Source organism: Sciurus carolinensis, chromosome 16, assembly GCF_902686445.1.
Source record: "Sciurus carolinensis chromosome 16, mSciCar1.2, whole genome shotgun sequence".
NCBI lineage: Eukaryota > Metazoa > Chordata > Mammalia > Rodentia > Sciuridae > Sciurus > Sciurus carolinensis.
In genome coordinates, this window is record NC_062228.1 from 49,505,290 (window position 1) to 49,518,681 (window position 13,392).

At 52.3% G+C, this 13,392-nt stretch overlaps 1 protein-coding gene across 1 annotated transcript; it reads left to right on the forward strand.

Moving 5' to 3' along the window:
• Positions 1 to 1,641: 1,641 nt before the first annotated feature.
• Timm50 (translocase of inner mitochondrial membrane 50) lies at positions 1,642 to 8,841 on the forward strand. Its single transcript, XM_047528970.1, has 11 exons — positions 1,642 to 1,773; positions 2,700 to 2,850; positions 3,226 to 3,257; positions 3,467 to 3,488; positions 5,004 to 5,062; positions 5,151 to 5,270; positions 5,581 to 5,685; positions 5,780 to 5,878; positions 6,688 to 6,844; positions 7,210 to 7,316; positions 8,275 to 8,841. Exons 1-11 carry the CDS (start codon positions 1,666 to 1,668, stop codon positions 8,374 to 8,376), a joined length of 1,062 nt encoding a protein of 353 aa, XP_047384926.1. The 5' UTR covers positions 1,642 to 1,665; the 3' UTR covers positions 8,377 to 8,841.
• Positions 8,842 to 13,392: the final 4,551 nt, after the last annotated feature.

Below are 13,392 nucleotides of genomic sequence, written 5' to 3' on the forward strand. Positions count from 1 at the left end.
ATCTAGAAAATGAGTGTCTGCCTCAGAAGGCTCTTGAGAGTCATAGATGAGAAGATATTGGAAAGAGGTCACCGAACAGAGCTTGCCACGAGACTAACAAAGTTGCATCTTAGGCATGAGTTCTACCAAGTGAAAATCACTCCCCCAACCTAAATTTCTCCTAGCAGCACTCTTGATGGTCCTTTATCTTGAGTTCCAAGAGCAATGACACCAGAATTATTGTAGCTTGTGATAACTGGGGACAGGAGTGGGAGCGATATAAAGAATTGGGCTTTGTACCTTGGACCTCCTGTTTCTCATTTGATGTATTAACACCTTTAATATCTTTTTGGGGGGGTTGAGGGTTACTGGGAATTAAATCCAGAGGCACTTAACCACTGAGCCATATCCCCAACCCTTTTTATTTTTTTGACAGGGTCTCACTAAGGTGCATAGAGCCTTGCTAAGTTGCTGAGGCTGGCCTCAAACTTGTGATCTTCCTACCTCAGCCTCCCAAGCTACTGGAATTACAGACACGCACCACCATGACCTGCCAATATTAACATCTTTTTTCAAATATGACAGTATTATAAAATACTGAAGATATTAAAAAAAAGATACCACCAGGCATGGTGGTGCACACCTGTAATCCCAGCAGCTTGGGAAGCTGAGGCAGGAGAATCTCAGTTTTGAAGCCAATCTCAGCAACTTAATGAGGCTGTAAGCAATCTAGTGAGACCCTGTCTCAAAATAAAAAATTAAAAGGGCTGGGGATGTGGCTCCATGGTTAAGCGCCCCTGGGTTCAATCTCTGGCACACACCCCCCCCCCGCCAAAAAAATACCATAAGACCCATGTCCCCACTTCCCAGCTTAGGAAACAATAGGTCAGATAGAACCAATTTTGGCAGCAGCCCCAAACAATCCCCTCCAACAGTAACCACACCCCTGGACTCCGTGTCTTTACCTTGCCTGACTTTGAACTTTTGCTACATTAGTATTTTGCTTTTTTAAGTTTACATAAATTATCAGGTTTTTTTTCTTACTGAAAATGATTTGGCAAACATTCATGGCCTTTGTAACCTCAAATTCGTTGATTACTCTCTGTCAATAAGCCCTCTCCAGCCACGCATGGCGCTGTGCTGCCTCTCCCGTCCCGTCATAGAAATTCACGGTAGGAGAGGCGAGAAGAGCTCTGACTATGGGAAAGAAGGCAATTCCATCTCTCAGCTCCAAGAGTAAAGGAATTTATGAGGGCTGGCTTTTCAGCATGCCTTCTGAGCCTGTTTCCACTTCTGAGAATTGAGAGGTGGAGATAAAGAGCCCCCTGGGAGAGACAGATACCATTGAACAAAAAAGGCAATCATTGTGTTCCTTAATTATGGTCTCAGCTTTACCTCCAAACAATAGTATGATCCTCGTCCCTGCCACGTCCAGTTGCAGAACTGGCGTTCCCTACGACTGAGGGGGGGCGTGGTGCCAGGTGACTGTACTGCTATTGGTGCGCCTGGGAGACAGCCAATAGAAAAAGCAAAGGAGTGAGCACCCGCGGCAATTCGCCCGGAGCCTTTTGTCTCCCTCGGGCTCCCGTTCACCCACCTTCTCTCTGCGTCCTTATTGGCCGCAGCCTCGATTCCGGGCGGGAGAAGAGGGAGCGAGTGGGCGGGGCCCCGTGGCGTCAGCTCAAGATGGCTGCCTCGGCGGCGCTGTTCTCGCGCTTGCGGAGCGGGCTCGGGCTCGGCGCGCGGGGGCTGTGCACGAGGCTGGCGACGCCGCCCCCCAGAGCCCCAGACCAGGTAAGCTGAATGGGGGTTGGGCCCAGGTTCCCGGGCTCCTCCCTTAAATTTTGGACGTATAGCTGCCACCTGGCCGTTCTGGGATGCTGCACCTCAGGGTGCTGAATGGAAATCCGCCTGCGTTTTGGGGGTGCTTCCCTACCTGCCAGGGTGGACATTCGCTCCCTGGGATGGATGCTGGGGCCCCAAGTGCATCCTTTGGATCTCACCTCCCACCCACGTGGGCGCCCGGGGAGGTCACCTCTTTCCCCATGTCAGTGAACCCTCAGGTGATAACACGAGAGGGAGGGACCCGGGACGCTGGGGACACTGGGCTTCCAGCCTGGCCTTGCGGGTATTTTCTTCGCGTTGTTGGTGGTAGTGAAGTAGACGTCCGGGCATCGGATTTGACCTTCTTCCATGTCGACAATCCAACCATTCTGACCTCCCAAGTTCATCACTTCCGTTCCCTATTTCCCCAAGTCCCATACGAGTTGCTCCTCCCTGTCCCCACTCCTGTCCCTTCTTTTCTAGACCCCGCTATCTTAGGCCTTAGGAATCCGGATGTCTTAACTCTTTGTCTTGTCCCTTGTGTCTAATGTCCCCCTGCTTCAGGCACCCCAATTTTCAGTGACTTGATCCCTTAGTCTCCCTGACCTACCTTGCTGGGCTTCAGACCCTCCAGTCCTCTTGCCTTCAGGGTCCTGGGTAAACTGACCTGTCAGTTCTTGAATCCCTGGATTTGTTGCCCTGTACAGTCTAGTTTAGTCCCTCCCAGGGGACCATCCTCTCAGCTGCCCTTCCAGGGACACAATGCTGGGGGCTATGTGGGTGTCTTCTTGACTTCTGATCTTGATTCTACTTGGAGTAGAGGTCAGTGTATCCTGACCTTGTCTCTCTTCTCTTTTTGGCTAACTGCCTTCCCCTGCCCCTTCCCCAACCCACAGGCTGCAGAGATTGGAAGCCATGGGAGCACTAAGGCCCAGGGGCCACAGCAGCAGCCAGGCTCAGAAGGTCCCAGTTATGCCAAAAAAGTTGCACTTTGGCTTGCTGGTTTGCTTGGAGCCGGTGGGACTGTGAGCATCATCTATATTTTCGGTGAGGGACATGCCCCTTCCCCCCAGTTTTGTTCTGCTGGCCTCCTGAATTCTGTGGAACCACCCCATCTTTCCCCATAGTGGCTTCATTGATCTCTGACCCCTCAATAGGACTGCCAATTCCTGTACCAGGCTACAGGGAACCAAACGGAAGAAGGGAATATGGAGGAGGTTGGGCCTGGACCAGCTTTCTACGCTGTGTCTTCCCTCAACTCCCAAAAGTCCGTCCCAGTCCCCTCCTCCCTTGAATCTAGGACGCCATACCTCTAGCCCTGTCCTTCAGACCCAGGAGTCCAGGTCCACTGACACATACTCCACCCTCAAGACCCAAGAGATGGGGTCCCCATTTCTCTTACTTGTTTTGTCTCCCTTGCAGGAAACAACCCTGTGGATGAAAATGGTGCCAAGGTGAGGGAATGCAGCCTTGCCGGAAGTCCTTCCTGTGTGAGGGTGGCTTCCCTGTGGTTTGCTCAGGCTTGTCTCTGGTATGGAGTGAGCCTCTCCCTCCCAGGGACCTTCTCCTGCTCCTCTCAGAGGCTTTGGAGAACCTTTTTGTGGGTGTGATGGGGTCCCACTCCTACCTTCCCAAACCTTCCATTTTTCTCTCCACCTCCCAGATTCCTGATGAGTTCGACAATGGTGAGTAAACAAACTCAGATTCTGGGTCCCTGGCCCTCCTGACTGTGCCACTTATAGGCACAGTAGCTCTCCCCCTCTGGTGCCTCCAGCCCCTCCTCCTCCTATTGGGGGGTACTAGGTGAGGGGCAGCAGCTGGATGGCTTGGGGGAGGGGCATTATAAAGTTCCAGCCCCCTTTCCTGGCCCCTCAGCCCAGGAGCAGATGGTCAGGGACAGATGGGGGAGGGGAGCCTGGGTGGGAGGTCTTGGGCAGTCCACCCCCAGACACATGGCTTCCTGTGCCTTAGATCTGAGCATCTGCAGCCCCTAACCCCTGCTTTATGACAGCCTCTTTTTTTTTTCCCCCTAAGCTCTGACCCTTCCAGGCTCCTCATTTCCAAAACAATGCCTCTTTCCTCCCTCCCTCTCTCATTAGCCAGCTTTTGATGGGGAGCTTCTGAGAAATTGGATACTAGAGAGTAGTTGTCAATTCTGTCACACCTGGGCCTTCCCAAGAGAAAAGTAAAATTGGTGGATCCAGAAAGCCACCTGTTTGTGCTGGGGAAGTTTGCAAACAGGCATGTTAATACACTGATTGTTTCAACTAGGCAGGGGGGTAAGTATGTTGTTTTAACTGGGCAGATATAAAATCATAGTGGCTTCAACAAATCAATATGCTGATTTAAATTGGGCAGGTAGACATGATGGTTTAAAATGTGCATATTAACTAGTTAACTGGTTTCAATATTTTGGTTTTTAAGAAGCTGGCCAGAGGTAGAACTGGACTGAAAATACAGCCTTGAAATGCACACTCATGGAAGTTTACTGTTTTAAACTGAATCCAGTGTGTTCATGTAAGCCAGGATTTTTCACCTTCAGCCCTTATTGACACATTGGACTAGATCATTCTTTGCTGTGTAGGGGACTGTCCTGTGCATTGTAAGACATTTAGCAGCACCCAGGATAATTATATCTACAAACTTGGTGCCAGAATCATGGCCATCAGTGCTGTCCCCAAGGGCTGGGGTGTGGCTCAGTGGTAGAGCCCAGGCTTAGCTTGGTGAGATCCTGGGTTCAATCCCAGTATCAAAAAAAAAAAAAATTGCTCTCCAAACATTGTCAAATTTACGGTGTTTGAGGGGTGGGAGCAAAATAAAAGTGTTCCTAGTTGACAACCTTGGGTTTAAAGCACACAGATGTCTGTGTTCATTGTGGTATAACTAATACACTGGCTTAAAGCAAACAGATCTAGAAGCTTGGTTGCTCAGAATAGACTAAACACTGACATAAGGTCAACAGGTTTATACGTCTGAATTTTAAGTGGACCGATGTGTAAATGTTGTTTTTATACCTGGTGTGTGTGGTAAAACTGGGTAAGTGAGTAAATATCTTTGTTCCTACCTGGGACCTGGAAATAAGCTGATTCTCAGGTGGATGTGTAGGCCTGTTGTGTATCTAGTAGATCACAAACCCATGGTGTGTTTGGAAAGCAAGCAGCAGCTTATCTTGGAATCCTTTGTGCCTGATGTTCTTCTAGATCCATTTCTGGTACAGCAGTTGCGTCGGACATACAAATATTTCAAAGATTATAGACAGGTAAGCAGGGACCTGGGCCTGGTCCCTATCTTCCATCCTCAGCCCCCAGTTTCTGTGTCAAGCACCCTGTCCCTTTCCTCTCCCACAGATGATCATCGAGCCCACCAGCCCCTGCCTTCTCCCAGACCCTCTGCGGGAGCCATACTACCAGCCGCCCTACACACTCGTCTTGGAGCTGACTGGTGTCCTCTTGCACCCTGAGTGGTCGGTGTGTCTCGGGGAAGGCAGCGGGTTGGGGAGACCTGTGTGTTGGTGGGGTGCTGTGGGACCTAGGGGAGGGCTTGTCTCTTCCCGCTGCCTCACTTTCAGTGCCCACTACTTTCAGTGCCCACTCTATTGTGGGTATGCCTGGGCACACAGGAAGTGTGCCAAGAGTTGGCTCTTGCTCCAGACTCTAGTTCTTAGCCCATGTATTCCCAAGCCCTCAAGAACAGCGAGAACCCTGGCTCTGGGATCCTCTGGCTGGCTGTAGGCTCCAGGGGCCTCTTGGTTGGTGGCTCACTGTCCCATCTCCCCAGCTGGCTACTGGCTGGAGGTTTAAGAAACGCCCAGGCATCGAGACCTTGTTCCAGCAGCTTGCACCTCTGTATGAAATTGTCATCTTTACGTCAGAGACTGGCATGGTGAGGCTCCAGGGCAGAGGAGGCACAGTTGGTGGGGGTGGAACAAGACAGATCTGGTAGGCCAAACCCAGCTGACCTTTCCTTGGTCCCCTAGACTGCGTTCCCACTTATCGATAGCGTGGACCCCCATGGCTTCATCTCCTACCGCCTGTTCCGGGATGCCACGAGATACATGGATGGACACCACGTTAAGGTGCCATGTGGAGGTCATGGTGGGCTTCTGGGGTGGTCTTGTTGGGCCTCTGGGGTGGGCGTTCTAGCACTGCCAGAAAGAGGGCTCAGCTTAAATCCCAGCCTCAACCCTGCTTGTGATTCTGTACAGACCTCATTCTCCTGGCAGAACCTGAGCTTGGTGGAGCATTTTGGCCCTTCTTCCTCCAGAACCTGGGGGAGTGGGGAGAAATGGGGTCTCCCTAAAGAAGGCAGTTGTGGGTGAGGGGTAGTGATGTTGAGTTTTGCTTCTCTGTGTCTGTAACTGGGTGTTTCAGGGACATTGAATAACCACAGTAGCTTCTGTGAACCTGTTTGGACTTGGTTTGGCTTGGGGTTTGTTCCTGGGGCCAGTAACACATCAGAAGTCTGGGCCTGGCTGCAGGATTCCATGTGCCCAGGCATCTCTTGGGCTTCTGTCTGGGTCTTGGTGGTTCTGGGGGTCTGTGCTGGGATTCAGCAGTGCGTGGACTGTGACCGCAGGTCTGCGTCGGTCTGTGTGACTCCCGTGTACTGCTGTGGGTCCAGCTGCACCTCTTTCTGGGCAAGAGGTTCCTCGACCAGCAGCATACCACAGTCACTGGGCAGTGGTGGTGGAACACGCCAGGGCCCGCCCCTCCCAGGAGGGCCTGAGTCCACCTGGGCCTAGGAGTCGTGTGGCTAGCTCCTCAGGAGCCCAGGGCTCTCCAGGTCGAGTCTGGGAGACAGGCCTTGGTGATGCCCTGTGTGCGCGTGTTCCTGGTGGGGCGGGGAGGGGTGCAGATGGTGACCTGACCTGTCACCCACTTGCAGGACATTTCGTGTCTGAATCGGGACCCAGCCCGAGTGGTAGTTGTGGACTGCAAGAAGGAAGCCTTCCGCCTGCAGCCCTACAATGGCGTCGCCCTGCGGCCCTGGGATGGCAACTCTGATGACCGGGTCTTGTTGGACCTGTCTGCCTTCCTTAAGAGTAAGACGGACCCCGCACCTCCTGGCCTCTGACCCCAGGGGCCCTCAGGGTGCTGACAGAGGCTTGGTTCTGCCTCGTCTTTCCTGTCAAACTGGCATCACGCCAGGCCCAGGTTCAGCCTCCAGCACTGGAAGACAAGACTGGCAGTTGAGGTTCAGGAGGTCTTGAGCATCTTGGAGTCCTGAAGACTCCCGTGTCTGGGTGTTCCTTTGGAGTGTTAGGGGCTCCCTGGGAATGTCTGGGGAAGCCTTTTAGAGCACTGAGACGTGTTCCAGGGAGTGCTGATCTGGGATCTGACTTTGACGCTGTGGGCCTGCCTCCCTCAGGCCTCAAGCCTGGCTGACCTCTCCCTGTCGTGCCTGCAGCCATCGCACTGAACCAGGTGGAGGACGTGCGGACTGTGCTGGAGCACTACGCCCTGGAGGACGATCCGCTGGAGGCTTTCAAACAGCGGCAGAGCCAGCTGGAGCAGGTCAGGACTCAGACCCCACCCCTGGATCATTTCCAGGGCTTCCCATCTCCACACGGTCCCCTGGCCGACTGTGTGACCTTGGCAAATACCTTCTCTGCTTTGCCTCAGTGTATCTCTAACCTGGGGGCTTAACACAGCCTTCCTGGCAGGGCTGTCGTAAGGCGGGGTGGCCCGCTCTGCAGGCTGCTCTCGGAGTGGAGGTGGGAAGCAGCAAGCACTGGAGACAGGTCTGGGAAAGGGCGTGTCCTTGATGCTTGTGAGCAGTCCTGGGGACTCCTGTGGAGGTGAACTTGGGGTTTAGAGCAGGTCTGGAGGGAGGTGTCCATGGCACTTGGCGGGGGGTCTGGGGGGGGGATTCTGCTGGTCTTAGAGGGACACTGGTGTGTGGATGGAGTCAGAAAAGATGCTCAGGTCCAGACTGAGGTCGGCCAGATTCTGGGTTGACTTTCTGGATGTGGGGCTAGAGCCCCTAAGTGCCCAGAAAAGGCTCTGGAGGCTGGGGTCGGGGATCCCCCATGCTCAGAGTAAGACAAGGCAGTGTGTTGAAGAAGGCTGTGGGTTTTGGGCCTGGGGTCTGCCCAGTATCCAGGATGGGCTCTAGGATCTGAGATAGGTTCCCAGGCTACAGGTTGGGGCCCTGGGATCAGGAGAGGGTCTAGTGAGAGTTTTCTGCCTGAGAATTGCTGAGGTTCAGGGCTGAAAATACGGAGGGCCTGAGGGCCTGGGACTGAGCGAGGTATCCCCAGACATCTGCGACTGAGCTCCTGTGACGCAGCTGGCCCTTGCCAGTGTGTGAGCGGGGCCGGCATGTGGACTGCTCTGCTGTGTGGGAAGGGAGTCGGGCCTGGGCCAAAGTCTAAACAGAGGCTGGCTGCTGGGCTGAGGCTGGGAGCTGGTAATGTGGGAGGAGGCCTGCCAACCCGGCTGACCCTCTTCCTCCTCTGTCCCCTGACCCCAGGAGGAACAGCAGCGCCTGGCTGAGCTCTCCAAGTCCAACAAGCAGAACCTCTTCTTCGGCTCTCTCACCAGCCGCTTGTGGCCTCGCTCCAAACAGCCCTAATACTTTGGGCCTCCTCAAACTCACTGCCTGGGTCCAAGGCCTCAGGCCACAGTTCTCCCAGACCAAGGCTTGGGCAGCCATGTGTCCAATAAAGTGCATCCCAGATGCCACAACTCCTGTGTCCGGAGAGTCTGCAGTTGGGGCATCAGGGTGCGGTCCGGGACTTGGGTCATCCTCCCATGGTGACCAGCTGACTGTCGAACAGAGGGGGGGCTCTGTTGGATCAGGGCCACTTTGGGCCTGGCTGTCTGGAAACCTGGGTCTCTGCTCGGCTGTATGATCTGCAAAAGTGCGTCTCTCTGGCCTCACATTCCTCGCATGTGGAGAAAAGGAGGGTGGAGTTAAGACAGGTAGCGTCCGTGGAAATAAAGCCAAGCTGAACTGTGGTTGTCTAGAGAGGCCCACCTCACGTGGGCTGCTCTCCTCTGGCCTGCTGTGGCCCCATGGGAAGGTGGCCTTGGAGTTGTTTAATCTTCCAGTTTGTCAACAGAAACCAAAAATGGGGATTTTATTGATTGATTGATTGATTGATTGATTGATGGATGAATGAATGAATGAGATGGAGCCTCTGTCTGTTGCCCTGGCTGATCTTGAACTCCTGGGCTTGAGTGGTCTTCCTGCCCCAGCTTCCAGAGTCGCTGGGGGCGCTGTAGGACTGTGCTACTGTGCCTGCCCAGAAATTGGGATTTTTGTATCAAATCTTGCCATTCGTTTATTTTCTGCAGTGCTGGGGTAGAGCCCAGGGCCTCCCACATGACAGGCCAAAGCTGAGCCCTGAGCTCCGCCTCCCCAGACCTGCAGCCGCCCTTTGCAGCAGCACTGTCTGTGATGTCTGCCATCCAGTGTGGTGGCCAGCGCCTGGTGAGGCTGTGGCGTAATTGAAATGCGGCTAGTGTGAATGATCAACTGAATTTTTAAAATTTAATAGCCACATGGGTCTCCTGGCCCCCATACTGGAGCACAGCTGTGTGTTGATTAAAGAGTCCAGGTTCCTGACTGTCCAGGTGCAAACGCAAGCTCTGCCACTTCCTGGCTGGCTTGTGATGCTGGGCAAGCTACTTTACCTCGTGGTGCCTCCGTTCCAACATCTACAACACTTTCTGCCTCAGACTGGGCTTAAAACAGAGGCCCATCCACTTAGGCAAAGGAAGGCACCTCTCTAACTCAGTTTTTTCATCTCTAAAATGGGGTGATGTTGGTACCTTAGAGTGGTTGTCAGGAATAGTGACATTCCCTGTTCAGGGATTTAATGTATCTACGTGGGGCCTGCTGTTACCAAGCCACAGTGATTGTTCACACATGGAAATACGCTGAAACTTTTTCACTTGAAATGTCTTTCTACCCCGCCAGATGTGTGTGGTGGCTCATGCCTGTAATCCCAGCAGCTCAGGAGGCTGAGGCAGGAGGATCACAAGTTTGAAGCCAGCCTCAGCAATTTAGCGAGACCCTGTCTCAGAAAGGGCTGGGGATGTAGCTTAGTGTTAGAGCACCCCTGGGCTCGATTAAAAAAAAAAAAAATGCTCATGGGCATCTGCAAACACAAACAACCCAGCCCTGGGGTACTCTTTCTAATCCAGGGAGCCGGCCCATGTTCTCAGGGCTCCCCAGTTGCAGGAAATTCCTGAATGGAGGGAGGGCCACATTTGCTTTGCATATGGCTTTGAGGAGAAGGTGGGGGCAAAGCTGTGAGTAATGTGTCCTGGGGGAGTGGGTGGTGAACAGGGAGCTCCAGGGAGGGAAACAGCGCATCCCTGGAACCTGAGGGACCTTTCCAAAGCCCCTTCAGTGCAGGAAGGAAGAGGTTCATCCACTGGCCCTTCCCTCCAGCGGTCTGGAGTGACTTGAGCCCGGAAGCTGTGGCATTCTGAGCCACCTCCCCAGCCCTGTTTGCATTTTATTTAGAGACAGGCTCACTGGCACCTGCTTTGTGCCCATCAGGGTCCCCAGAACCCTGCCCACCTTGGTGCCAGCTCAGCCCCTCTTGCTGTTGGGTGACACCTGCTAAAGCTGAGGGTGGGAGAAGAGGATCTGACACTGCATATGACAGGCAAGGGCCCGGGCTCAAGTGCCCTGGGCACTCGGGCTGCGTGGTGCCACAGGTCTACGGATGCGCAGGGTGGGCTGGGTTAAAGCACACCCCAGCAGGATCTGAGCCTCCAGGCCACACCCCTCGGGCCCTGTGCCCCGGCAAGGCCAAGCCTGCAGTTCCTCACCCCAAGGCGTTCACACTGGTTCCTCACTGGCACACGGACCACATAGGGGCAGTGCACACTGCTGGCCCCAAGGTGCAGCAGAGAACCAGAGGGACGGGGAACCTGCCCTCACGCAGCTGGTGTCCCCACGGAGAGACTCGGTGCACAGGTATTTCTCGGGAATGATCAAGGATGAAGGAAAAGTAAGCAGTGCCCGGTGGCACACGCTCAGAATCCCAGTGACTTGGGGTGAGGCAGGGGTCAGACGCCTCAGCAATTTAGCGAGACTATGGGAAAACGCAAAACTCTAGGGTACCGCTCAGTGGTAGAGTGCCCCTGGGTCAGCCCCATAAGTGAAAAAGAAAATGTGGGGGACACAGGGTTTGGGACTAGGAGTGCTATTTTATTTTATTTTTTTTTTTTTGCGGTACTGGGGATTGAACTCAGGGCCTTGTGCTTGCAAGGCAAGCACTCTACCAGCTGAGCTATCTCCCCATCCCCTGGAGTGCTATTTTAGACTTGATGGAACGTAGTTGAGCAGAGCCCAGAACAAAATGAGGAGAGCCCTGGGATGTCTGAGCGTGCCAGGCGTGGTCACCTCAGGGCCTTGGCACTTGTGGTTTCCTTTGTCAGAAGTGTTTTCTCCTAGGATCCTGCGGTTTAGTTCCTCACTTCCTTTCGGTCTCAGCTAAGATGTCACCTCAGCAGGCCTTCTGTGATCTCTAAGGTTAGCACATAAGAAAAAGTCCCAAACAGCCAAAAAGATGGTCAGAAATCCTCTGAAGTACCTTTCATGCCCACGGGACATGAGAACATCCATGGAAAACCCCACTATGCTTGGCACAAGCCCTCTGTACAGACTAGTTATTTTTTTTTTAAGTTTATTTACTCATCCACTTTTTTTTTTGGGGGGGGGGCGTGTACCAGGGCTTGAACACAGGGGCACTTGATCACTGAGCCACATCCCCAGCCCTATTTTGTATTTTATTTGATGACAGGGTCTCACTGAGTTGCTTAGCAGCTCGCTTTTGCTGAAGCTGACTTTGAACTCCTGCCTCAGACTCCTGAGCCCCTGGGATCACAGACATGTGCCACCACACCCAGATCATTCATTCATTTTTTGTAGTGCTGGAGATCCAACCCAGGGCCTTATATATGAGAGGCAGGTGTTGGCTGTTTTTTTATGTGAATATATCATTTCAACAGTTAAAACTAGAAAAGAATATTTTTATTGACTATAAAATTAAAAAAAATTTTTTAACTCATCGATGGACCTTTATTTATTTATATGTGGTGCTGAGGATCGAACCCAGTGCCCCACACATGCCAGGCAAGTGCTCTACCCCTGAGCCCCAGCCCCAGCCCCTTGACTATTTTTAAGAGCATGGTTAAATATTCTTTAATTTTAAAATCCATGCCTGTACTTAGCACTAAATGGTTGAATTTAATAATATTGAATTTTATTTATCTGGCATATAGACAGATGCCAATAAGGCCGTTACATTTTAATGACTTTATTGAAGTATAAATTGCGTGCTATAGAATCCATTCATTTTAGCTGGATGACATTTATGAAGTTAGGCTGTCATCCTTCCAGTCTAGTGTTAGAACGTCTGTCATCACCTCAGAAGGATCCAGAAGCGTCTCTTCCGCCTGTTTGCACGGACTCCTTCACTGCACCCCAACCCCAGGAAATCACTCATCTGCTTTGCCTCTTGAGATTTGCCTCTTTCTGTCACTTTTCTTAGTAATCAGCTGGCTTTGGACTTAGTTTTCTCTTTCTAGTTTTTTAGGGCAGAAGCTTAGGGTACTGATTTCAGATCCTTCTTTTTCAATGTTGGTGTGCAAGATGTTGGTTTGCTTCTCAACAATTCATCCCACACATTTTGATACACTGTATTGATTTTCATTAAGTTTGACATACAGTTAAGTGCCCCAAGTGCTATTTTTAAACTTAAATTTTTTTTAGATATATCAATCCTGGAATCTGTTATTTTCTCAAGTTACCCAGAAGTTCGCTTCTCCCACAGCTAATTCTAATACTTGTGCAAATCCTGTTTGAATATCTCCCATGATGGGAGGCTCACTCTCCCACCTAATGCTAATCTGCTAATCTGCTGCCCAATAATCCGGACCCATAAGGTCTGACTCTTTTCTTTGGGGATCACAGAATCTGAGTAGTGAGGCTGTGGAACAAGGACCTCAAATGTCAGAAACCCACGAGATACTCTGAAGGCACTGGGGGGCCACCCAAGAGTGTGCAGGGGAAGGATATGGCCAGATTTGTGCTCAGAAAGACGACAGGCCAGAGTGGTCGGGGCAGAGAGATGGAGCCGAAGCAGAGACGACCCTGGTCCCCTTGGGGAGGACATCCCTAGAGCAGGGAGGGAGGGAAAGAATGACAGGCTGAAAAGGAGCCTGGGACGTTGCAGGTCAGCTGGCCCACTGCTTCTGGGCTCAGACCCTCCCCTGACTCCAGTGTCCTCAGGATTAAGAGGACGCTCTGGATTGGATTCTTCTATTAATTACAAATTACTGAGCACTGCTGTATGCCTCACTTTGCTGGCCTCTAGAAGAGAAATTGTATTTAAATTCGACCTGCATTTTTCCCTAAAATTATTAGCCTCTGAATTAATCCCCCTACACCCACCCCCACCCCCAGGACAAGACATTGAGTTTCCTCCATCCAACGGGCTTTGCCCTGAGTACAGAGTGATCGTGACCAGGGCTGGGACATCTGCCCCTAACTTTTTTTGCTGTGGTCCTGGAATACTAAGAGGTTTCTGGGGACTCCGGGGGTGCCCCCACCGCATTCGTCCTGGGG

Coding starts and splice junctions, on each gene's coding strand:
- Timm50 (XM_047528970.1), top strand. CDS start 1,666: ATGGCTGCCTCGGCGGCGCTGTTCTCGCGCTTGCGGAGCGGGCTCGGG. Junction 5,271..5,580: donor TCTTGCACCCTGAGTGGTCG/GTGTGTCTCGGG, acceptor CCATCTCCCCAG/CTGGCTACTGGCTGGAGGTT. Junction 7,317..8,274: donor GGCAGAGCCAGCTGGAGCAG/GTCAGGACTCAG, acceptor CCCTGACCCCAG/GAGGAACAGCAGCGCCTGGC.